Below are 26,540 nucleotides of genomic sequence, written 5' to 3' on the forward strand. Positions count from 1 at the left end.
TTAAATGGGGCCTTGCATGATCATTTCCAGAGTTTTTGTTTATGTTTTAAAGCCAACTTTCTTCTGATTGGCTGCCCCTCATAGACACAATGGTAGAATAGCATGTGCTGGTACCGCTGTTCCTAGACTTATATTACTGAGTTTGGGTTCCTCGGGTGACCATATTAGGATATTCAGAGTTTTTTCTACTGTTTCTATCCAAGAGTAGAAAAAACTGTCTTTGACACTGTGTGTGGTAGAAAATAATGAAAGCCTAAAATATCTGTTAACAGTTATAAACTGTCAGAGAAAACTTTCTTACTATTTCAAGAGAAACTAAGGAAAAATAATTATACTGTCCTTTATTTATTTATTACATATGTCCCTATGGATGCCTGCATGATGAATTGTTTACACTAGTATTATTGATAAGCATTTATATGTGTTATAGCAACATTGCTTCTTGTAAAATATTTATTGCCTGTTGCATGATGTAAAGCTTTAGAGGGGTGCTATAGGCAAAGGCTAATGCATCTTCATTCATGTTTATTTGTGCAGCAAAGTAACCGCTAAGAACACACACATGAGCACTCGCAGTGTCCCAGAATCCATGAGCGTACATGTTGTTTACTGTAAATCTACAAGAAAATGCGTATGATAGTGTGTTCCACGTATGTGCTGGTGTACAGACGCGTGCAAGCCACCTTCGGGCATTCACATACGTGTTTCTCTGCGTGTTCATCAATACATATATATATCTCCATGTGTGCGAGTGTGTGTCAGTGCCAAGTGTCATATCGATAGGTTAATAGCTGTGGTGTCAGATTCAGTAACTCTCTGATTAGTTGACAGTTCACTAATCCACACACCATCCTGAGTTATTGGCCCGGCCCATTGATTTCCAGCCTGCCAGCCAAGCCAGGAGGAACTCGGGGGTCGTAAGAGAGCCTGCCGTTATTGATTGGCCCCAGATCAACCCCACTACCACCTCCACATACCGTGCACGCCAAACCAATGCAGCTGCAGTCCTACAGCATGCAGCCTTACCATGCCTTCAGATAGAGTCTCTCTGTGGCTCTGGTTCTTCCACCTATCCACACTCTTTTGCTCTCTTTTTCAGTGTGCTACTGGGTGTATTTGTGTCATGTTGTGGTATCATCTCCATCAATCAATTTTTTTTATTTATTTTTTGTGAAGACTGAAATATTTTTTTATTGATAGACTTCACAAGTTGTAGGAGTCATCTCACCCCTCTCTACCTGCTCTGTGTTTGCCAATACTTTCACATCCTTTCATCTGTATCTGTGCATTCAAGTGATACTTCTCCCAAAATCTTTCACGTCTCAAAGACTTGAAAAGTGACTGTAAAGCTTTTGTCGGGTTACGTTTTTACAGAGAAGATGGTTGTAATCCATTTAAAATCATGAATGTTACAGTAGACTGTGGCGTGAAACAGTGTTTACATTTGAAATCATGTGAGTTTGTTCACTTAAATTTGAGCCTCTAAAAATAGGAAGCTATGTATAAAAATGGCTGCAGTTCCTAAACATTTGGTGCCAAATTTGTGGAAAACCTGATGAATAAAGCTGAACGCCTGCACTTCAATCATAGGTTAATTGTTTGATTTGAGTATCAATATAATGTGGTGGTGTAAAACCACAGAAAACTAGAGAAATTGTGTCCTGGTTTAAACAAATTATGACCTTGAACCTCCTACATTTTCATTAGCGTGTTGCCATTCAGCCAATTCCCAGTTTAAAAAGTAATGCAGGTGCTGTGGTTGGAAGGACCGTGCACAAGGAGTAAGGTTAAAGTGAAACTTTAATTTGTTCATTTTTCTATTTAATTTGTGGTAATATCATCAGCAGATACACCTCAGCTCAATAATAGACAGACATGGACTTTTCTAAATGGGCCTCCTTCAACATTTAAACATTTCCTGGCACAGACAGAGGCTCAGCAAACAGGGCTTTTCCTACATCACGGACTTGGAAAGGTTCACACAAAATAGCACGAGATGGATGGTTTTGCATCCATTGGGCCGCATTAGGCTCAGCTCTGTGAAGCGACACGGTGCAACACTCTGTCCACAGCTAGCACAGCCGGATGTTAAGAGGGCAGTGCATTGCAAGTGAAAACTGTGCTTTTAGTGGATTGAACCCTGGTCATGAAAGCTGGCATTTAGGGACCGAAGGTGGAGTACTGTCAACTACACAATAACAAACTATACCTGGCAGCACCTCCTGTTTTTGATAAGGGTTCGCCTCTCCTTATCCAGGTTTAATTGTAGCTCGACTGACAGTAGCTTTTGTAAAAGAGCCCACAGTTGCATTTTTGAAAGGCTTAATAAGGAGGTTTAGTGTTTTGATCATTGCAGTGACTTCAATAACCGGGCAGGTACAGGAAATATCAGAGAAAAATGTTCTCCAACTATTTAAATGTCTCTTATTTTGTACATGATGAACTTCTGCAGAACAGGAAAGTGAGTTCCTCTTCAAAGTATATTACGGTCTCATTCGTGAGTTTGGGTTAATTTATGAATGAGATGCATTCTCCCATCTGGTCCTGAGATATCCAAATATCCTCCTGAAAGAGCCGTAAATGCCTGAGGAGAACAGCGTCTGGGTTATGTTGCTTAGCTGCTCCCACCACAGATTGTTACAAACAGATTGATGATGGCTCGATTCTCCTGAATAAAAACAAAAGATTTAATTCCTGTTGGTACACTTAGCTGAATGTTTTTTTTTTTCCATAATTAAAAATAAGACAAAATTCTTCTAATTATGTCTTTATTTTGGTTCTTTTTCGCCTCGTTGATCTTCATTGTAAGCAGAAAAGGCTTTAAAGTGAGCTGAAAGATGAAGCGATGTAAAATCAAACCTGCAACTTTTCCCCGCAGTTCACAAGGTAAACACATTTAATTCTGTTGATCCACGAGCACATCCAAACATCGCTGTGATCCTCTTCTTGACATTCTCAACATCCCTTGTATTGCTTCAGCCCTTTCTTCTTCTCTCTTCCCTCCGCTCCCTCCATCTCTCCTCGGCCTCTGTGTAAGCATCGGGGTGGGGCGGGGCTGAGGGGTTGTTAAACATTTTTCTTCCTTCTTAATTGTTTTGACTTGTGCCATTGGCATCCCGATTAGGCCCCATTGATTTCCCACTGCTAAGTGCATTGATTTCTACATTTCTCATTGATCCCCACTTCTAAATCTACCCACACACATCCACACACTCTCGGTGTCTGTCTCTCTTTCTCTCCATGAACACCGCACAGGCCGAGCATGAACATGTCTGTGTATCTGTGTATGACTGAACGTGTGTGTGTGTGTGGAAGAGAGAGAGACCGAGGCATGTAGAGAATAACTGCGAGTAAAAAGGCGCAGAGAAAGGGGATTCAAGTTTAGTCAATGGTGTTTATGTAGTACAAGAAAAAGGATTATCAGGTTTGTGCGAATAAAATGCACATCTCGGAGGAAACCTGTGGAGTGTGGGTGTTTTTGTGAGGCCACGAGAAATACAAAATTGTAAAACGGCTTTTTGTGAATTTGTGCGGCTTGCGTTTTTACTGGAATTTTGAAAATATTTAGCTTTAAAAATGCATCATAACAGCGGATGTTGCGTAGGATGTTATTTCAGCAGTACGATGCTTTGAAGGATTGTGTTTAAACACCTTTCACTGCTTATTTTTAGTTTTGTCTTCTTCTTTTTTTTTAAAGCAAGTCTTGTTATCATTTATGTACACACACACCCTTTTTCCTCTTGATCGTATTCGATGGTGTCCACGAGAGCTGGGTCTGATCCTCTCAGTGTTTAAGGCTATCAACCCCCCTCCCCGCTTCTCCAACAGGCACACGTAGACACCCATAAACACCACACACACACACACACACACACACACACACACACACACACACACATTGCAGGCTGCAAGGGCCCGAAAGCTCCATCCATGTCATTGGCATTACCTCAAGCCTTGATGCTGCATTTGTGCTAAGCTAAGCTGTTTGAGCACAAGAACCAGAGGTGTGTGTGTCTGTGTGCATTTTGTGCACGTTACAGTGTGTTTCCATTTATGTGAATATCCGTTGTGTGCTTTGTTGCATGTTATGGTGAGTTTGCATATGGATATGTTTGTTCTATGTGTACAACAGCACGTTAGAAAATGTGCCTGTGTGTGTTTGTGTGTGTGGAATACAGGATCGTCTGGGAACCTGATAAAGAATGACAGCACAAAGTCGATACTGCGGCCCCTTCCCCACCCCTCGCTCCATCCTTTACTTCAGTCTGGTCTTGGGTTTACATCTTAAATCCATTACAACCAGTTTGGGATGAAACACGATGCAGAACATGTGTGAAATATGAACACCGGCAGATTCACAGGAGGGAAAATATCCTCAAAGTCAAAATGAAATTATGCGTGAAATAAAGGAGAATATACATGGGGGGGGAAAAAAACAGCCTATAGAGATAAGACCACGGAAACGCTTCGAGTGAGAGAAAATGTGTATTCACAAACTGAGTTTCACGCTAACTGTGATTTCCAGTGCGCTCGAGGTCGAGACGAGCTGATGAGCTGTAAGCAAGAGCATTGATCTGTCTCAACGATCGTATCAAGGTGGCGTATCGACAGCTTTGTGTTGTACTTTTTTCTGTTTGTCCTCCGCAGCCTAAGAGGAATAATGGATATGTAGGACGGTTATTGGCAGGGCCCGGACTGGCCTATTGACAACCTGTCAGCATTGATTACTTAGTCAGGCTACGAGAGAACAAGGAGAGAGACATAGACAGAGAATGAGAGGCATTAAGAGAGAGAGATGCTGAATATGGATAAAATGCCGAAAGCTAAAAATAATGTCGGTGAACAGAGAAGGGCTACCTTGGTTTATAAGGGTCTGTGTGTGTGTGTGTGTGTGTGTGTGTGTGTGTGTGTGTGTGTGTGTGTGTGTGTGGTTACAGCAGTAGCGGAGGGTTTGGTGGTGATATAATTGTAAGCTGGTATTGATTGGGCCCCCCCCTTGTTATTGATGAGGGAGAATTTAATTCAACCAACTCGTTTGTCAACATGACACTGCCATTTAACAATGAACTCGCTCTCACACACACACTCACACTCGCACACAGAGCAGACAGATAAAGAGCAATAAGATCTATCCTGCAACAGACTTCTTGTAGTGGGAAGTGTGTTTTCACATCAGATTATTTGGTTTGTCTTAAGATATGTAGATTGTGGAGCTATGTAAATAACAAGAAATGTGATGGTGACATTTATGGTGTATTTTAAATATTTAAACTGTCTCGGTTCGTGATTTCGAGGTGTATAAGATGATGATGTGTCAGGTTAAACTATAAATAAAGTAACTTCATATGAATCTGACGTGAATATCAGTAATACACCAGTTCCAGATCAGATCTGGATTTAGGAACAACAGGTTTTATCTGAAAGGGAGCATCTGTTTTAGGTTCATTTTTTTACGACTGTCTCTTTGTGTTTGTGTGTATTTGTGTGTCTGTAACTGATCAGAAGTCTGATATGGCCCGTGAGCTCACGATGTCAGACAAAGCAACCACCACAGCAGGTTTGTGAGTAGTTATAAAAGGACAGATATTACAGAAGGGGGGAAAAGAACATATTGCTATTGATGAGGCCCGGCATGCGCCATATTCTTCACCTCTCCTTCAAATCCACTCACACCTCCCTCCCCTCCTGCGATGGACGCACAAAACACACTATATTCTACAAGAAATAATTGCTTTTGTCTGGAAGGAGTTTGGATCGGGGCTCCTCTGCGCTCGCCCTCATCTGGAGAGGGGGGCTCTTGAGGGACAACCGGTCGCTTCTTTATATGGCTCCTCTTCTCCCTCCTCCTCCTGCTGCTCTGCTTCTTTTCTTTTTCCTCTGTCTCTCTCTCTGTCTCTCTCTCGTTGGGCACGCGGATGTCATCTGTCAATGGGGAGTGGGCTTTTTTTCTGAGGAGGGGCCCCTCCTTTGTGACATGACGTGTGTCTATGCATAGATGACATCAAAAGCAGAAGCTCGTAATGGAAATGTCCTAAATCACAGAGAGACTAGATTTCAGCACTACAGATGACGTGGCTGCTTTAATAACATTAAAACACTGATATTTTAGGGAGCTGGTAATAGTCATAACTTTGTAGTTTTTCTAGAGGAGGAGGAGTTATGGTAGAGGCCGCAGCACTTATACTCTAGCATCTGAATAAGTAGTAAGGATTATAATGAAAAATATGAAAGGGGAGATGCTGTAGTCACTGCCCAAAAGGAGTCAAGGTGGAAGGGCGTGTCTGATAGGTGAAAGGCTGAAAATGTGAGTTAAAGTGTAAAATATAAAAAGAGCTTAAGTGTCTAAAATGTCAGCAGAACAAAAAGTATACTGAGATTTAAGTGTGACAGAAAAAAAAGTGTTGAAATGAAAGAACTGAAGTGAAGTCACGCTGGCAACATAAGCATTTTTTTTAACTTATATTTAATAAGGAAAATATGAATATGTAAATATGAGTAAAGTACAAAAAAATATATACACATGACAGAGTAAGTCAATTTCTGTGGGTTAAAAAAAAGGAGCAGTAATGTTCAGGGTAACATTTTCAGCCTGAAGTTACTTAAAGTCACTTAAACTGACCTTAAATGGATTCAGCAACTCCAAAAGATGGTTTGGAGCTGATTCCAGGCTGACAGGGAAGTTTTTGGGGTTTTTTTTAACCCAAATTCATCACCAGTTTCAGAGGTGGATGGATGGAAGACTGAAGACTATAACTTTCCCCACCTTTTCAGCGAGGTAGCAAGTAAGGCATCTGCCCTATAATTAAGAATAATTCCGTGGCTGAGTCAAGGACAAAGGAGGCCATCAAACCCTTGTGGAGCAGTAAAGGTCACAGTACTGACAGTTCAAGTGCAGATAGAAATATAAGGTTTTCCATCATTAGTTTTAATGTGGTTATATTTCTAGCAGAGAAAGAAGAGTACAGTTGGTGTGTAAATATCAGCTCATGCATTAGTAGTATTTCAGCAAGTGAAGACACAGGCTGCAGTGGAACACAGAGCACTGGCAGGAGCAGAGTGAGTGCTGCTGCTGTAAAGTGAGGACAGAAGATTTCTGATGATGTTTTATCCGTGTAGGAGGCAGTTTATGGGCTATTTGACGGTTTCTTCCTCTCCCTGCATGCATGGACATTAGCATTGGCAAAGAGCCCGGGGGCCTTTCTAAATATCAGGGGCTATAATTGATCGATAACTTATTAACAGCTCAGTCTCACCTCGGAGTGTATGCAGAGGGAAGGAGAGAGGTGTGGTGCGGTCGATTTTCTTTTATTGACTGCGATATTTAGCGTATGGATTTTTCTATTTAAAAAAATCTATGTTGGCAATAATCTTGAGTGTAAATGCGCAGCGCAGATTGGGGCAGTGAGTCTTGACAGCCGGCTGCTGCAGACTGAAGAGAGAGGTGATGGCCGGGAGGCACCTTTCTTCGGACACACACACTCACACACACTCAGGAAAGCTGCAACTATAAAACATTTCTGGCCAACCCTTAATAGGAAAAACATGCAATTTAGATTCAACTCAACTGACATTTTACGCATACACGCACGCAGCCTTTGCGAGCCCCAAATAATTACTAATTTAAGACCCGTGGTTGTGCAGGCTTTGATTATCCACCTCTAGAAAAAAAAGCATTAGTTGAGTAGTGCGAGTGACCTTGCGTAGGCCAGAGCCGCTTAAATCTATATAAGCGAGAGGGAGAGAGATCCACCTGCTGAAATATACATCAAAGCTTCCCCCTTTGATTTCATGTCCGCACATTGTGAAGAGGCGATCGATTTCCCGGAGGCCGGCGATGATGTGATTATTGGCTTCATTATAATGAAATAATCAGAAGATCAATTGGCCGATCAGCGCTCGCCTTGTACGAGATTACGTGCTAAAAGAAAAGCGTCGCGTTCGTGGAGGAAGGCTTTAAAGTAGTAAAGCAGGGCTCTTATGAGAAGCTGTTTTTTACATAAACCTTGTAAACATCTTTCAGACAGCCACGCGTATTTGTAGTATTTGTAATATTCATCACCATCGAGTTACTTTGTAGATCACATACAAGTGCCAATAAATCTGCAAGTGTGCGCTGAAAAGAAATGTTTGCCTCCAAGGGGCAGAGGCGGGACTGTGTGTTTCTCTTTGTGTATATGTATATGTATGTGTGTGTGTATATTTGTGCTGTGTGTGTCGGGATAAAGGGGGTCGCGGTAGAGAGGGGAGGGAAGAGGGGTAAAAAAAAAAACACAGATGAAGGGGGGCTGGATATCTCAGTCTCCCGGGCAGAGCGCTTCGCCGTGCCAGAGTGCGTTCAGGCTGCGCGGTGTCGGACCGAAACCAACGGGGTTCCCAAAATAAACTGAAGGGACGCTGATACGCGCGCGCGCACACACACGGAGGATACACACAACGGAAGACTGAGAAGGAGAGAGAGAGATACACACCGGCGGATGGCGGAGCAGAGCCAAAGAATAGACAGTGCACCGTAAAAGGAAAGGGGCAACGCTTTCTCCTCGTCTTTTTCTCGCTTTCGCTTGCGCATCAGTTGAGGAAGCCGGAGGACTGAGTTATTTATTAATATGGATTCATTCATTTATTTATCTATCGATTTTGCTTTAATTAGTGACCCCCGGTAGAGAAAGAGGAGAGAGAGAAACAGCGAGGGGAGGAGAGGGAGGAGCGAAAGTCAGACGGGGGTGCCTGCGTAGCCTTACTTTATTATTTCATTAATTCTCTCTTTTACCAAATAACGGTTTTTATAGTGTCGCTTTGCGTGCGTGTTTTCTTCAGCAGATCAGCCAGCTATTAACCAAATCTTTAGGAGAACCAAAAAGCAGCAACTCCACTCTTACACGGACAGTTGCTTTCTGCCTTTTCCTTACCGAGGATTCGCCGGTGGACTGCGTTTGTTTAGGACTTTTAATGAGAGCGCAGGAGGGAAAATCCATCTTTCCCCAACCCAAACCAAAGCAAACCCGGCCGAGGGGTGAAGACTGGGTCCGAGAACCACTGAGAGTCTAATTGTGCCTGTGTTGCATCCTGTAAAGAGTATCTGAGTGACGAGCACCGACTGCACCGGATTCACATGGGTGCAATGATAGCAGATATCACCAAATGGCCAGTCACCCTCAGCTTGTATTAGCCTGTATGGATAACCACTGGTAGCTTTATTTGTTCTCCCAAAGCCAAACAGTCTTTGCTGCGCGCCCAGCACATCGCTGCGTGTTCGTGTGTGTGCCGGACTAGATCAGTTCAAGAAGACTCAAGTCAGAGGAACAGAGTATCCATCTGGTTACCACAGCTGTACAAAATCCAGAAGTAGAGAAATGTGAATCCAGAGAGACACAGAATCGATTCACAGAAGAAGAAAAAAGCCAAATCCTTAATCTCCTTTTTTTAAGCCGTCCCAGCATCCTTACAAACGGCTGTCCACAAACCTGGAGATCATACGAAGAAAAGCCAAAGAACGACGACAGGACCACGAATAGGAGAAGAAAAAAAAAGTGAGACTAAAATAAAAACAACGACCCCCAGGTCGACAGAGGACCATGTTTGTCCCCCTGCCGGTCCCCTTCGTCTTTCAGAGAACAGCGTCCGACTTCAGCGCCTGGAGACTCAAGTCCTCGCTGGCTCCGCGGTCCAGTCCCGGTAAGACACCTCTCCCCGGTCCCATTCCCACTACTGTGTACCTATACGCAAAGAATCACAGTTGTTCATAGTTTATATAATTTTTTTTTTATTTTTAACCTGCTAAATCTAGATTTTTAAAAAGTCTTTACGCATCATTTTATGTTTCCAGTTTCACCTCAGGTTTCTCAAACACCCAAAATAAACTTAAATAAAATACACGCGTGTAAACCGATGATGCAACATACAACCCACAAACTTCATTTTCCATATGTGAAAGATGCAAAATGCACTCCATAACCACTGTAGACGCAAAATGAAATTCTTTAAGAAACAAAAATATCATTTATTTATTTAAAAGTAGAAAAAGCAGATCAGACTCTCAGTATTAAATATTTCAAGACATTTGGGATTTCTTTGAAATTACACAAGCAAGTGATTTTTGTCAAGGAATATTTGAGGACTAAATATCATAAAAAATGTGTATTTTTATTATTTGTCATTATATCCTCACGAAAAGAGGGAAAACGACCAGTTTAACTCGCAATACTTACTTGCATGTAAATCCAAAAATGTAAAAACACACCCCAAATTGGATGCATGAATATAGGGGCCATTAGCATCCATCACAGTCTCTCTGAGGCGCCACACTCTCTCCTTATCTTTTCCTCTTTCATCCATGGCAATCCATCCATCTCAGCCTCCATCCCATCTGTCTCCTCTCTGCTCCTCTCCTTCGGTCTAACTTGGCTAGGTTTGTGGGGAATATTCATGGTCATCTATCGATCAGATTGTATTGATCCCTGACAGGAGGCCACATTGGGAAAACAGGAGTACAGTTAAGTTGGCTGAGGGAGAAACTTTGCCAACACAGGTGATGATGTGAGAGGGGAAATGGTGGCGTTTTCAAGAGACTGAAATTGAAATCCATATATTAAAAAATCAGAATAATTTAATTAAGGACTGATTTTCTTTTAATATTCTTTTAATCTTCGGGATTAATCGGTGGGATTGTCAGTCAATACTTGGTTTTTATGATGACCTTGTGACGCTTTAATGCTCTGCTTTAATAAATCATGATCACTATAATATTGCAGTGTGATCAATATTGACAATGCACTTCTCTGGATTAGCTTTCTTTGTTTGAATATAAAAATCTGTGATGTGCTGTGCTTTATAAATCTAAATGTAAAATTACAGTGTTAACAAATCAGCTGAATGTCTTAATTTTGTCGTTACATTTGGTTTTTAGATAGGTTGTTCAAAGTTCTCCCTTTCCTGCCACCTCCTGGGTAAAACTTTGTGACGTGTTGGTCACAGAAACACGAGTGTGTGCACTGAGGTGTGTGTTTGAGCAGGATTTCTGGAGGGTGACAGTGCCAGTGGCTCCTCTGTCCCACCTCCCATCCATCCAGCCGGAAATTTAAAAAGACAGATGGGGTTAGGTGTGTATGCTGAGCCGTGCCGAGCCGTGCAGGGATAATTCAGGCTATCACCTTAAGTAGGTGTCAGGAGGAGAAAAACGGTTGTGGTTTTTAATGAAACCTCAACTGCTTCTGGCGGCTTTGACAGGCGACATATAACCACCGAGCTTCTGTTTCGGGGGAGGGGTCTTTTTTTTTTTCCTTTTTTTAAAGTTGATCCTTTAAGAAATTAAAGTAAAAGACCTGATGGGGGAATAGGGAGGAGAAGTGCACACTGGGAGCGAGGGGCCAAATGAATGATTGAATGAATAACAGAATGAGTGGGTGCATAAATGAATAATAAATAGATGCGAGGGTTAAAGTATCAGTGAATTAACAGGTGAAAGAGTCATTGAATTGAATGAATAAAAGCAATAAAAGAATGAATTAGTGAGAGTGGGAAAAGGAGTTTAATGCTTTGGAGAGAAATAAGCCAGAATGGAAGATTCTGTGTTAGCAACGACACTGTGGTGTCAAAGGGATAATTAAATGGCCGTGACTGAATGTGGATTATTAAATGAGGAAGTAAATTAGGAGTGAATAGGTGAAAAACAGAATAACGAGGGTAGGAGTGAGGCAGCAGTTCCTCAGCAGCTCAGTCTGCATGGTGTATTTTCCACATGGGAGAAAATGAAAGGGTCAGAGTTCTTGTACTGGCTGCTTTTTTTTATTTAAACATGTTGGTGCGATAAGCAGCCGATACACACGAGGGAAGTAAAGTAGGTAGGAGAGCAAAGGGCAGCACTCATCCCTCCTTTCCCCTGTTATTTCTCCGCTTTTCTCCATCTTTCATCTTTAATCTCTGGAGAGAAAGAAACTCTGAATCCTCTGTTCCTCATTGTCTTTCTCATTTCTGTGAAGTGTTGACTTGACACAAAAGCCTTTTCTGTAAAATGCAAACTCTCCCGTCTTCCTCTCGCTCCCTTTTTCCCCTCTCCCCGTCTATCCCTCTCTTCCTGTGTCTTGTTCCCTATGGACGGGGGGGAGTTGTTGAATTGGATTTGCCCAGTGTGGTTTGCCTGGGCCCCATAAGCCACTTTAGCTAAGTCTGTTACCCACAGTTCTCTGCCTTTCTCTCGCTCTCCCCTTCTTTCTGTGATCTGACCAAGGCGTGCATCTGTACCACTCCGTGCACCTGTAAATGTGTGAGCACGCACACACCTGTGTGTGTTTGCGTTAGTGGGAGCAAAGACGGGAGTGTCGAAAGTCTAAGACGAGGTGAGTGAGGTTCAGTGGAGAAGGAGCGAGAGAGTGGTCCTAAACAGCAGACGCTTGCAGACAGTGGCTCTACAGTGGATCTAAACCAAGGGCTTATGGGTTTTTTGTCAGCTCGACTCTTAAACGCTACAGTGTTGAGACCGCTGGCCTCAGCTGAGCGGGGCCACAGACACATCACTGCAGTCGCACACCTTTAAATTGGTCACTGGATTAAATTTGTCATCTGAGCTTGATAATGTTTTCTTTATATTTGTAATGTTGTACTTTATTAAATACATTTTTAAGTGCAGTAAATGGTTCCAGCCTTGGAGAAACCGATGGGTTGGGCTACTTTCATGATTGCTATCTATTAAAGAAATCTGGCTTGAGTTTTAGTGCCTTTAAGTCCCTGGAATCTCCCGCTATCAATTCAGATATTGTTTGGAAATGCATCACCCTGAAATCTGACTCTATCCCAGCCTATTCACACTGCGGCTGTATGAATGCAAACATTATTACAGTGAGTGGATCCTATAACTCGTGAAGTATACAGAAAACCGCTGGCTTTACAGCTCGTGTGCTTTTAGTAATGAAACCCTTTTATTACATTAAGCCTTTTCTGCCTTTTAGAAACTCCTATCATATTGTTGACCCGTAGAATTACTTCGCATTCACAGAGTTATTTCGCCAGGAATGCTGTGTTGTGTATTTTCATTCTTCCTGAGTTGTTTTCAGGATCCAGTGTTGTGAATTAATTAAAAATAGATAACATAGTATAGATGTGAGCTCTGAATGCGATTGTTGTAGTAGCTCAGATTTCTCGCTGCTTGTGTTAGTTTGGGGAACTTGTGCATGGGGCAGTAATGAGGATGAACTCTGACATCTCATCAGTGTGGTCATAAACCACATCACATCTTTGAGTTCTTTACTTTCCAGCCATTAATACACCCAGAGAAGCATTCAGATCATCCACAGTTGAAGAGTGGAGACTAGTGTTTCTTGGCTCTTTTTCAGCTTCACATCTTTGCCGCAAAGACTTAAAACCTTCTTTTTTGTGCAGCCCGGTCTCTGCAGCGGTGTGTGTGTGTGTGTGTGTGTTTTCAGAGGGCAGTGAGGGCGGAAAGGGACCTGTAGCTGCCTCTGCTCTGTCCCTCCTCTGCACCACAACAAAGGAAATCTAAATGCTCTTTTATTTTATGTACACTGCTGTAAAATCCTCCAGGGCCACTGTGGCCCATATAAAACTGAGAGCTGTCAAATTCACAGAGAGGAGGCACATGTCTGGATTGAGAGGGATGGTTTATTTATGTTGGCTACTGTGAGAGGCCTCTTATTCCAGGTGTAGTTATTCAGCACAGTGTTCTTTTTAGTCTCTAGCTCAGCGTGTTCAGACGCGCTTTTCTATTTAGATTACCCCGCAACACATACGTAAAGTCATGATGATTCACGATCAAACAAAAAAAGCTGTCTAAAAATATTTGTGCAAGTGGCATTAAAAATACAACAAACACACACACACACACACACACAGACACTGTTTGATAACTACCTCCTCTCACACCCAGGATCTTCACCTCGTGGAGCCCAGGAGGGGGTTGTGAAGTCTGGGCCACATCAAATTGAGGCCCCTGTGTTCAGATTAATTGGCTTTCTGTGTTTGTGGAGCACACGTTTGTGCGATTATGGATAACAAAGCTTGTGTGTTTGTGGGAGAAAGATGTGATTTTTGCTCAGGTAGATGCAACGTTCAAACGTGTGTTTTTTTTAAATTTGTGAATGAACTCTAAGTGAAGCTGGTTACAACGTATATCTGTATATATTTGAGTTTATTCAATGAGGAGGAAATGCATGCCAGCTGGAATTTATATAATTTGAACACGTGGGTGGGTGTGTGTGTGTGCATAAAGCTACCAGATCTGTGTGTGAGCAGGCAGACAGGTAGACGATTCAATAATTGCACGTTGAGGTCAGTTATGGATCTTTCCGGCATGTCTGGTTTATCTGAAAACCACAAGAAGCTCATAGCTGCCCATTGTGTGAGTGGTTTTAACCTTCCACCGCTATTGATTAGCCAGCATTGACTGCTCTCTCGCCACCCCATTTGTCAGTGGAGACTGTTGATGTGTGTGCATGAGAATTTGTGGTTGCGGGTGGATCTGTGTGTATTGACACGAACAGCTGCCACAGATGTGTGGGAATGCGAGGAAGCGGCGTCTGCATGTGTGTGTCCGCGTGCGTATGGATCAGATTTTAAAAGGGGCAGCGTTGTTGGCGAGTCCCGGTGCTAACGTGATTGCGAATGACAAAGCGTCCAGGCGGGTTTGTTAGCTCCATAATGGGGAATCAATAGACACAACACAGATGTCAATACAACATGCTTTATTGCATTAAGCTGCCTCACCCCCACACTGAGCTCTGTACGTACACACACACACACACACACACACACACAAACTGCATGTGACGATGTATCCGCTTCATTCAAATGCATCCAAATATTAAAGTAAGTACGTGACATGCATATCAAAGAGGTTGTCAGTGACACATATTTTTTGTTTGGCTGTTTATGAGTCGTTTTATTTGCACCACTGCTCAAAAGCCTGAGGTCGTTTCAAAATGTTTGAGCTATAAAAAAAAACCCCACATTGGTTGTTGAAAGTATAGCATTAAATTAATAATTCATTAATGTCTGGTTAGACGCAGAGACGCCCAATTTCAGAAATCATCATCCCTGTTGAAATTTTACATTTACATCAGGTTAGCGGTCTTAAATGCCTTCTGCAAAGTGAAGATGTCATACAACAGTTTGTGTTACTCCCTTCACAGAACAGTTCATACTGGCTCCAGCCAGAGAGAAAAGAAGTAGGAGGACCCAGTGTAAGTGGACACCAAGAAAAGACATCAGAGTCTGGAGTTTGAGAAACAGACACCTCACTTGTCCTAAACAGGCAGCTTCATTAAAGGGTATCTGCAGCAGGTAGACTAATCCTGTCAGTGAATACAGTTTTTATTTTAATATATTATTATAATAATAATAATAATAATAATAATAATAATAATAATAATAATGGATTGGATTTATATAGCGCTTTTCAAGGCACCCAAATTTGGGGCGACCGTGGCTCAGGGGGTTGGGAAGCGTATCTGTAACCGGAAGGTCACCGGTTCGATCCCCGGGCTCTCTGTCCTGGTCGTTGTGTCCTTGGGCAAGACACTTTACCCTACCGCCTACTGGTGTTGGCCAGAGGGGCCGATGGCGCGATATGGCAGCCTCACTTCTGTCAGTCTGCCCCAGGGCAGCTGTGGCTACAACCGTAGCTTGCCTCCACCAGTGTGTGAATGTGAGAGTGAATGAATAGTGGCATTGTAAAGCGCTTTGGGTGCCTTGAAAAGCGCTATATAAATCCAATCCATTATTATTATTATATATTAAAATAAATCCATCATAGATTATCAGTTCAGTTTCAGTTGATTTTTTTTGTATAAAAAAAATTACAATTAAAAATTTGAGGGGAATTTTTGGACTACAACTGGACCCGTGGAAGCAATCAGCTAGTCAAATATGTTGATTCTTTAATGAGTATAGCATTTAATTCCTTTCTTTTACAAACAACAACATTTATGACCACATAGTCTTTCATTAACATAGGGCCGTGTTATATATCAATTAGCACATTTTGTCAGGTTAATTGCTTTACTTGAACCGCCTGCACACTGTGACACTGTTGTTGTTTCTCAGTGTTTGTTCCACAGACAGACGTTTTCATACATACTTGAAACTCTTAAAGTGTAAGCCCAGCCTGTTTAGTGTTCTCTTTGCATTTTCACTGATGTTAAAAAATCAAAAATGAACAAATTAACATACCTTAATTTTTACATGTCAGCCAAGCAACAAACAACCATGGACCTACCAAAACTGCAGTCTCTCTAATGGCCGCTGGAGGCTGGATCCAAAAAGGAGTCCAGTTTAAAATGCCAAAACTTTAAAGCAGAAATAAGAATGTTTACAGCTTGCTTAATGATACGATTTTGGTTTTATATCAGATGTGACATTAAATCAGCTAATTTGTGTCTTTTTGGATGCAATTACCTGGTAAAAACTGTGTTTAACCATTTGCCTGGCCCATGTTTGTTTAGTGAAATTCGAGCATTTTCTTTTTAGCATTAGCTCAAAACACCACGCTCATTCCTTTTGCAACAACGGTCACTTCTTGCACCAGAAAACAAAACAGTGATGACCATAAAGTCAGAGTATCAGAGCTGGGCTTACTCAATCGGTGACATCACAGTGGCTACATCTGTCTTTTACATACAAGTACTGGTGCCAGCGCGCGTTTCCTATCACACGCCTCATCGTTAAAAATAAATGTAAATTTACCAGAAACATAAAACATTGTCATCTATAGCAGATGTAATAAATGTCCTGTGCATTACCTTCACACATGCACAAACCTTTGCATGCAGCATTGAACACACACACACCTATACAGAGACCTTTTGTCTTATAGATGAAAAAAGCCATTTCATACCATGGACACTTCCTGCTGTGCAGATATGAAATAAAAACGTTGCCACAACAAAATATGGGCGCCTGAACTCTGCTTCCCCTCTGCTGCCGTCTGTATGTCAGTCCATCCAACCAGCTAAAAACTCTTATAGTTACCGTGGAAACATTCATAGGCCATTAGACACACATATAGGAGGAGAAGAATCTAGGTAAACACTGTCCTCCTCCACACATAAACACACGTGCATCCTGCATTGGACAGTCATCTTAGTCTTGCGCTCTTGATGGCTGCCCTTAATGGCCCAAAGACCATTAAGGGCTAAATTGGCTGTACTCAGGCTATATTTGACTGCCCTCTGTGCCCCGCTCTCTTTGGGTATGTAATCGGCAATCATATGTAAGTGTGTGTTGGTTTGTGTTTGCAACCATGTCTGTCCACGAAAGCACGAGTACCCTCTGTACTTCTTGAGTACTTGTGTCTGTAAAATTGGTGTTTCCCTGATGGCTTGTTGCAGAGTACGTGCGTGTGTGTTTATTTCGGCCAGTGTCCATTTTACACCCCCGTCTAAATAATGAATCGTGGGCGCAGCAGGGGACCTTTTTTGGTTTAACACCAATGCCCACCCTTAATCGAATGCACTCAGCGTGTGCTGCCCCTTTGTCCGACAAGGTGTCTGTCGATAGGCTTTCTCCTCAGTGCACATAAATGCCATAAAGAACCCCGTGCCTATTCATTCATCTCATAGCTCACATTCCATCTCTCCACACTCCTCTCCACCTCTCCCTTCACTCCCTCTATCACTGTAATTCCCTGCCCTTGCCCAGCGTGCAACCTGGTCTGTTTGGTCAGAAGAAGGAAAGGCAGGAAGAAAAGGGAACACGAGGGCAGGAGTCAGAAATAAAGGCATGAATGCTGTTCAAGGTACTGAGAGGCTGGTTTCAGGTCAGGACTGCTGCTTGCCTTCTAATTAAGCAGAATAATGAGGTTTTACGCTGTACACCAATTAGGGGTCTGTGTGTGCATGTGGCAGTGTTAAGTGATACATGAAGGTTTCTCTTTGGGATTCTTGGTTCATTTTAGCACCTCTTGCTGTTTGAAAGCACTCCTTTTCTGTAAACTCGACGTGTGCAGTGAATGGCTGATTTATCATTTACCTGGTCAACTACTTGCATCCATGGAGGCAAGAGGATCTGTCAAAGCTGTGAAACCAAGTATAAGAATGGAGAAGAAAGCTAACCTAAGGTCCTCTGAACGGTGCATGAAAATGATATGAAGCAGAGAGAGTTATAACTTTTGCTAAATTTCAACCCTTGTCTCTAAACAGGCTTTTACATGAATACATACACAGAAGTGGCAGGCTCCATGTTTCCTAAACCACAATATGCTGAAAAATACAAAACTTCAACAAAAACACATGTGAGGCAAACAGAGACGAAATGCACATAACAAAACGGGTTTATTAGCTTGAGATTCATGCACAATTATCTTTCTAGTTGTCACGCATTTCATTGGTCCATTAAACAAAAATTGTCCAAATATTTTCTGGATTGAAATGTTTTGTTGATGAATGAGGTCAGAGTACAATGGAGCTCACATAAAACAGTAATTGCAAAACTCCAAACACGAAACAAAAAGGGGTGTCGCACTGATAACCTTGATGTTTTGTTATTCATTGTTAATGTATTTCTAACGGTGCTTATATGTTATTGTAAATAATTGAATGTTTTGTGCCTGTTTTATAGTTTATAATTCGTTTCTCATCACCTCTGAGCACCTCTATTTTAAGTTTGTGGAAAATTACAGTTTTTGGCTGATAGGATTAATATTAATTCAAATTATAAGTGATTATATCGTTATCATGAAAGTCTGAAATCTTGACAGTTGAAAAAAACATGAAAGCAGGTAGTTCACAGTAGAAGAGGACCATGCTAAGTGCTGCTCCTGTTGGCTAAGAACATAGAGCTGATGTTCCAAAACGGTGAAAAACTAGAACTTTGATTTCTGCTGTGACATTGAGATTGTGGTGTCACATTTTGGCATATAAGTAAGGATCCGTGCAGCAGGTGGTGTACAGGTGTAAGGGCATAGTCTTGGAGCTCCTTAATTCCAATGGAGCATCATTTAAATGCTGCAGATTGTATCATTGTCAAAAGCTTATATCATCTCAGACTGGATCCATGACCATGAGTACTCGAATGGCCTCCAGATTCACCAAGTCAGTCCAACAGTGCACGTTTAAAATGTGGTCCAAAGAAGAAGTGCATGGTGAAGACGCTGCCTACAATTCTGCAGCAACATGATGCAATTATGGCAGAATGAGCCAAAGTAACGAGGAATGTTTTCCAGAACCTTGTTGAATCAATTCCACGAAAATTCAAGCCTGTTTTAAATGCAAAAGTCGGTCCAAACAGTACAAGCAATCTCAGACTACTCGACTTTTAACCTGCTTCAAAAAGTTCAAAGTCATGTGTACGTTTAATAAAACCAAAGGATGAGTCTAGACATTGCCACTTAAAGCAGGTACATTTGTTCAGGACACCACAGTATGTAATCTGTATGTAATCTGTGTCCAAAGGTTTGTGTCTTCTGGCTTCCATTAAATAAATCTGATGGTCAGTAATTTCAGCTCCCAGGAAGCAACCCAACTCGTAAATGACATAAATTATTTTTGAGGCAGACAGCCGTAATCTGACAATTCAATTGCTAAATTCAGGACTTAACCAGCAGTCATTTACCATTAGTCAAAAAGTTTCATGCACTGCAATTATGTGTTTTTTAAGTTTTTTAGATGGTGTGTGTGTGTGTGTGTGTGTGTGTGTGTGTGTGTGTGTGTGCGTGCGCGCGCGCGCGCATTAGTGGGTATGTAGAAGGTCTACTGTAGTTTGGTGCATGTCTGTGATCGCCAGCAGGTGTGTGTGTGTGTATTCTAGCTAATGTCCATCACTGCCTGCTGCCGATGTGTGTAATACAGAAGTGCTGGTCTTTTGTGCCAACCTCAAGGCAGTGATCTTGTTCCCCTGCTTGCTTGAATAGAGAGAACAGGGCTTAGGAAAGGCTCCTGTCCTCCTTCACAGGTTTCTGACATAATGAAGCCAGTGTGTGATCTCACACAAAACCTTCCCTTGGAAGTGTGAGGAAGCTCGTCTCGCTGCTTTTGCCTATAGAGATTAAAATGACAAGCAGGATAAGCAGGGAGCGTGTGTGTGTGTGTGTGTGTGCCTGTCTCTACTTAAGTACATCTTCCTCTCTGAGTGTTTGCATGTTTACGCGCCACTGTAATGTAATCTCGCCGTTTGCAGTGCCGCAGGGACGTTTAATGCTGCCCAACATAGTTTTGATCGAGTAAACCACACACGGAGAGCCAAAACTCTTCCTTTGTCTGGGCCCTTTGCATGTCTGTGAGTGTGTGTGAGTGTGTGTTTCTAAGGAATATGAATGCTTTCAGCCAACAATGCATTTTTCCAGCAGCTGATACATTTAGCTAATAAACTCGAATGACAAAAGTCAGGTTTGTTACATTGGATTCCACCTCTTTTGTCTCCTCGCTCCACCCGTCCATCCCCTTGGCTGGTGGTCACTGCAGTTTTGGGGAACAGGGCAGATTTAAATCCCCCCCCCCCAATTTAATTTAGCTGACAGGAGTTATGGAAATGAACTTGTGGGACAGAGAAAGGGGTGTGTGATGAGAGGAATGGATGGATGGGAAGGAGGGGTAGGGGTCCCCTTATTTACCTCAGGAACACCACGTCCTTCCTGTCCTCCCTGTCCCCAACCCCTCCTTCTCTTGAGCCTGTCTTATTGAGGGACCAGCAGTGACTGTGAAGGGTTTTTAGTGAAAAACGTAATATCATGTAGGAGGAGATGGTTGGGGGGGGGGGGGTCTGTATGTATGCACAGAGACAGAAGTAAAGTGACAACAATAGAGGATGGAGAGTGAAAGGAATGGTGGGGGGTTGGGGGGTGGACAGGCACTGGGTCCGGCCCTTTTTAATAAATCTGAGTGCTCTGGTTAGTGCTTCAATCTCCTGTACTCAACTAACCCCCTGCACACATTACACACAAACACACATGCTCTACCAAATACATACGTGCACTTACTCTCTATGACTCATTTTCACCCACATATGCGTTCGCCAGACTACAAGCTCAAGGGCTTTTAGAAGGTGTTTTTTCCAGACTGTACAGCTGATGCTGCTCCTAATTGTACTGTCCACCAGATGTGGGCACAAAAGTATGAAACACCAACTATTTTTTACATTTAGTGTTTTAATATGAACTTTTCTTTCTTTCTTTTTTTTCGTCTGCTGAATTTTTGTCTTGTTCAGGAGATGTGCATTTTCAACAAGCATAAAAACAGGCTAAGAGATATGCTAGTTAGTGAGCCCACAATCACCTGGATGTGCTGTAAATAGTGCATCTAATGCATGCAATGACTCCAGTGTGGGTGCTTTTTGAGCACCTGGTGAATTAAAGCAAAGAAACAACACACTAACACACTACAAAATATCTGCAGGCTATGTACCTTGCATTTCTGGGTCCATTTTGTTGTTTGAAGGTGTAATTTTCCTATTCGTCATGGATAACTGGCCCAGTACAGATGGCAAGATGTCACGTTAAGACAGCTACAGTGGAGTGTAATTGCAGAAAATCTTTCGCCTGTCTAAAGCATCAACAGTAAACATCAGGTTTTGGTCTCAGCCACTCAGATGGAAAGAGCAAGAACCTCTTTATAGAGGTTCCACTTTGTGCCAATGTTTAAGATTCACACCGAACAAAATCTCTGCATAGATTCTTAATAATACGTAGTCAGAGACGTGGAGAATTTTTTACATTCCGTGTCCGTGCTGTTGCCATTGATATCACTTTTGCTGTTAGTGTATACAGTTCAAATCCAACAAGTTCAGGGCCGTCCTTTGTGCGCTGTCAAAAGCCTCGATGGAAAAATGCATGAAAGTAATCACAAAGCTAAAAAGCAGTCAGTTAAAGCAAAGTGGAAACATTAAGACACTTTATTGTCAGATAAAATATGGAACTCACAGTGGGCTGACATTTAACCGGGTGAGAATATAAAAGCGTTATATGTTATTTTGAATCAAGTGCACCTAAAGTGTCTCCGTGCCACAACACTATTGTATTTGCTCAGGTGGTGTATAGGTTAACCTATGTTTTGAAGTATCAATCTGTGACTATAAATGAAAACATAACAGGTACAAGTAAAGAGTTTCAGCCATAAAGAAGCTATATCTGATTTAAATTTGGCCAGTTTCTCCTTCAAGGTCTTCTTATTGTTCAGCTCTGGACTGCTTTCTGGTCTTATCCTGTTTTTAGGAAGTTTGTTTCTGACCACTTGAATGTCTGATAAAGACAACATTATTAGCCTTTTGTCAATTTCTTTTTTTTTTATTTAACAAAGCATTTCTAAACATATTGGATTACTTTAAAAAGCATAAATTATCTATATTGCACACAAAGCACAAAGCTTGTAATATCAGGTTAAAACTGAGGTTTATCTTCTAATTTACACAGAGTATAAAAACTCCAGCCAGGGTTGGGCAGTTCCAAGTGGTGAGAGATGTTAATAAAGACCCTAGAAAAACCGCCAAGACACCTGTGAGTGACTTAGCCAAGTCGGGAATTTAAATCCCAAAAAGACAATCACTAGAACCCTGCCAAGAATGGAGAGCAGACTAAACCATGCCAAGTACAGCCTGGAGGATGATTATGCATGCTGGAAGCGTCTCTGTGCTCACATGAGGCAAAACCAGAGCTCTTTGGTCATATAGATGCTGCCTATGTTTGGATATAAAAGGGAGAGATGTGCAAACCAAAGAAACATGGTGGTGGGAGTATTATGCTGTGGGGTTTCAGTGTATCTGGAACTGGGAATCTCGTTAAGGTTGGAGGGAATTGTGAAGAAAGAAGGATATGTGAAGGTTTTGAAAGAAAATGTGGATATGGGTCATCACGAAACACGTCATTCCTGGTGAAGAGCTACCTCCAGAAGACCAGAGCGAACATTATTGACTGGCCTGCACAAAGCCCTGACTTCTGTGCGGTGATCTCAAGGCCAAGGTCCACGTAGGGACACAAATGCAGAATAGATGATTAGCATCAGAGCGTGGTGGTGGGGTAATTTTGACTCTGGGAGTTTTTGTTTTTTGTGAAGTAATTTTGTAAAATAAAGTAATTTAAACATCCAAACTAATTATCATCCCTCATGACGAGAGCTCATGACGAGGTCTTCAGCAATGACCTAGAGAATGAGCAGCAGCTTTCAGCGAAGGAGACTGCAGTGTCATAGCCTGAAGGTGAAGGCACTGGGTCAGGAGCATGCTCATTGTTTTGTTTTTTTTACACAGGGTTGTTCACAGTGGATTTGTCCTTCAGGGTCAGACTGTCAGTCCCGGGTTTTGCTGTAATGCACGGAGGCATCTAAGTGAAAACATCTGGTCAAAATCACCTGCATGTATGTCATCATACCTCAGTGTGCCAGTCCAGAGCAGACTGAACAAGAACCAACACAATGTTTGCTCACTACCCATTATTGCTCCAAAAATGTATTCAAATTAGAGGATTTCTATTTTGATGTACTAGAAGAGATCTAGCATATGATGCAAACACACAAGTGGAAGCTAACAGAGCTCTCCTGGCAAAGCTTAAAGTGGTCCAGAGCTGCATGAGAAGATGACCGTGAAGGAGAGATTGGCCAAATTTAAATCAGGTAAGGTTTGCAAGAACTTCGTGATCATGCTGCTTCCTTACGTTTGACTCGTTTAACAGATACTGATTCAAAAAGAGCTGCAGACATTATGCTCATATCTAAAGCGCCCAAAACACCAGTGAAAGAAGAATCTAAGCTATGTGAGACACTGTATTTCTAATATAAGTGTCTCTAGAAAAATGTAGAGTTTTGTTGAGGAAATGGAATTATCAGATTTGATGCCTGTTGCTTGAAGTCTGGGCTTCATATTCAAAACTGTACTCACTAGCTGATTTTTGCTCTACGTGATTTAAGAAGCCTTTGTTAGGCTGTGAAGTTGCACCGTACTGTATCCCCCTCTCAGATGCACAGAGGCCAGACATACTCACGGGCAATTTTGAACACATAATCGTCTTCACACTCTGTGACTCCAATCTCTTCCGCGTACAGTACACACACATTTACTACATCAGATAAAAGAGGGGAAAAAACTCTTCTTTTTTTCTCTTCACGCTTTTTTCTCCTCCTCCCAGCTTACCTCCTTATCACCGCCCCCTCCTCTCTTCTTCTTTATCCTCTTTTATTATCCTCTGCTTTTTTTCTTTAGCAGAGGAGTGCTCCGTCCAGAAATGAAATTAATCTGTTGTACTACACCCCTCCCTCCTCCTCCTCTTCTTCTTCCTTCCTGCTTTTCCTCCTCCTCTTCTCGCATCTCAATCTCATTCTCTCTTTGCTCTGTGGGGAGGATTGGACTCGTCACTTTAACCTCTTCATATTGGATATGAATCTGTTAGCCTGCCTGCCCCTCTCTATAACACTCCCCACCTCAATCCACAGAGTTCACAGACACACACAGAAGCTGTGTCACACTTATTTACGCACTTGCATGCACACACACACTGTGGTGAACATAAGCATGCACAGACACTGTACTCACACACACTTCATTCCACACAGGTATCTAAACAAATCTCTCAGCAAATCCCAACCCTCGTGCGCACAGACCATAAACACACACACACACACATACACATGTTGACATCTCTGACAAACCGTCCTTCAGCGGGTTTCTCCCGGTGCTTCAATCAAAGCCATTGATATGAATCTGGGCTGTTTTCTCCATGCTGGCAGCAGCAGTAATATAGCAGCTGTACTTTTTAGCAGCTACACATCTTTCATCAGCCCCCGCCCTGCCTTTTATTCCAGCCACTTCTATGTAGAAATGGCAGATATTGCTGGGTTTTAGCTTTGGCCTTGGCTAAACCATCCAGCCTTATTAGTGAGGATATCGGATGAATGAGAGAGGCTTCATACTTCATATGAAAAAGGAAGGCAGGGAAACGTGGGGAGGGGACGGCGGTAGAAACAGGGGGGGATGAGGGAGAGAAATGTGGGGAGTGAGCGAGGTTCTCCTTAATGGTTCCCCCTAGGGGTTTTAGTGGCTACACGAGCCGCGGCAGCCACATACAGTCGTAGCAGTGAAATGGGACAGATGAAGATCCTCTCCCTCCTCCTCCTCTCTAAAGAGTGGTATGAATATGGTAAATCCGCTGTCCGCTTGGCGGCATGATTCTCTCCCAGAAAATGGCCCTGTGTCTGCGTCCCTGGGGGGTATAAGCTAAGGAGATTCTGCATTTAGGCCCAGCACTCACTCCCTTTCTGCTCTCTGGGGGTTTGAAAAAGCCCGGCCAGCCCCAATCCTCCTATCTATCTCACAACCACAGCAGCAGCAGTGATAGCACACCACACGGCAGTTCGGCTTAAACATGGTGGCTGGAGCTGCACAGCCATCGCTATCTGGATGCACGGCTTTTACACTCACACGCATGCAGAGCCTCTATCCATGTCTGTGTCTCACTGACGGAGTGAGGTCCATTTAGCTAGTGTTCGCCCGAGGCAGTGAGGGATCACCGGCGACCATCGTCATGTTCTGTTACACACATGCATTCACACACACTCGCACACGCACATACACAAGTTTGTTTTTTTGCTACCAGCTCTGCAGCTCCAGTCTTGTCGGGGTCAGAGAACATGGTTGGATGGCAGCTCGCTCAGACAGTCTGTCAGTCATCCATTACTGCAGGAGACAAAACATTCAGTTTATTTGCACCTAGTTGGCCTTAGTAGTAGAGCTGGGGAATATAGACACAATCCCACAGCATAATATTTCTGACTCAATACTTTCAGTGTGGATAATGAGTATGATTATCGGTTCCTTCACACAGATTGTGTGTAACGTTATTCCAGAGGAGAAACACTAACGATGTCGGCGTAAAAGCCAACCATGTCACGACGATGTGAAAAGAAGGCTGAAAATTTCCCCGCTGAGTACCTGGGTCCAGATGGATCTGGATTAGTTTGTGACATTAAGATAATTTCTTGAACTTTTATTCATTTCAATAGGATTTGTAGTTGTAAAGATAAGAAATTAGCCCTTTTTTCTCTGTTGCAAAAGTAAAGCATCTTTATAAAAGTCAATCACTTGTAAGTTGAGCCAAGGAGGCAAGGGTCAAATTCAGACAAACTTACAAACTGGGCCGATCACATGCGCTCAGTGGCAGAGGTAAAGTCCTATGAAATATACAGTTATTGAAACATTAATTTCTATTAAATGTAAATATGCTCAGGTTGGTGATAAACATATACTTTGCTTTCCCCAAAAGATAGGAAGTTACAGCAAAGGATGACAATATATATATATAATAAATATGTTATCATAAAATAGAAGATCTCAGAATGTCTAAAATTACATGAAAGGGGTTAAATTAGAGAAAAAGAGGAGTGAAGAGCTTAGTACATCAAAAATCTGATGTACTAAGTATTGTGGTATGATGTAAGAGAGATATGTATCAGTCTTTATTGCAGTGAAGCTTAAATTGATTTTGCCTGTCCAGTAAGTGATGCAGAGGTCTGTATTTCTGTGCGCTCTTTATCAACATTTTATTCACCAGCCTTATAAAGTTAAACGTTAATTACAGTCAAGGTGCTGACTGATAGAAATCCAGTTTCTCAATAGCAGGA

General features: G+C 42.3%; 1 protein-coding gene across 4 annotated transcripts in view; it reads left to right on the forward strand.

Annotated features, from left to right (window-relative positions):
* Positions 1–26,540, forward strand: part of pou2f2a (POU class 2 homeobox 2a) — an 84,278-nt gene that overhangs the window by 7,028 nt on the left and 50,710 nt on the right. For 2 of the 4 annotated variants that reach the window (XM_085262300.1, XM_085262302.1), the window contains exon 1: positions 8,361–9,672. The exons of the other annotated variants lie outside the window; for them this stretch is intronic. In XM_085262300.1, coding sequence (XP_085118426.1) covers positions 9,573–9,672 — 100 coding nt within the window. In that variant the 5' untranslated portion in view covers positions 8,361–9,572. Of the gene's footprint in view, positions 1–8,360; positions 9,673–26,540 lie in introns of those variants that run through there. 4 annotated transcript variants of the gene reach the window in all.

Source organism: Mchenga conophoros, linkage group LG22, assembly GCF_057382185.1.
Source record: "Mchenga conophoros isolate Kocher_MC1m ecotype Shallow Benthic linkage group LG22, M_conophoros_male_GT1.1, whole genome shotgun sequence".
Classification (NCBI taxonomy): domain Eukaryota; kingdom Metazoa; phylum Chordata; class Actinopteri; order Cichliformes; family Cichlidae; genus Mchenga; species Mchenga conophoros.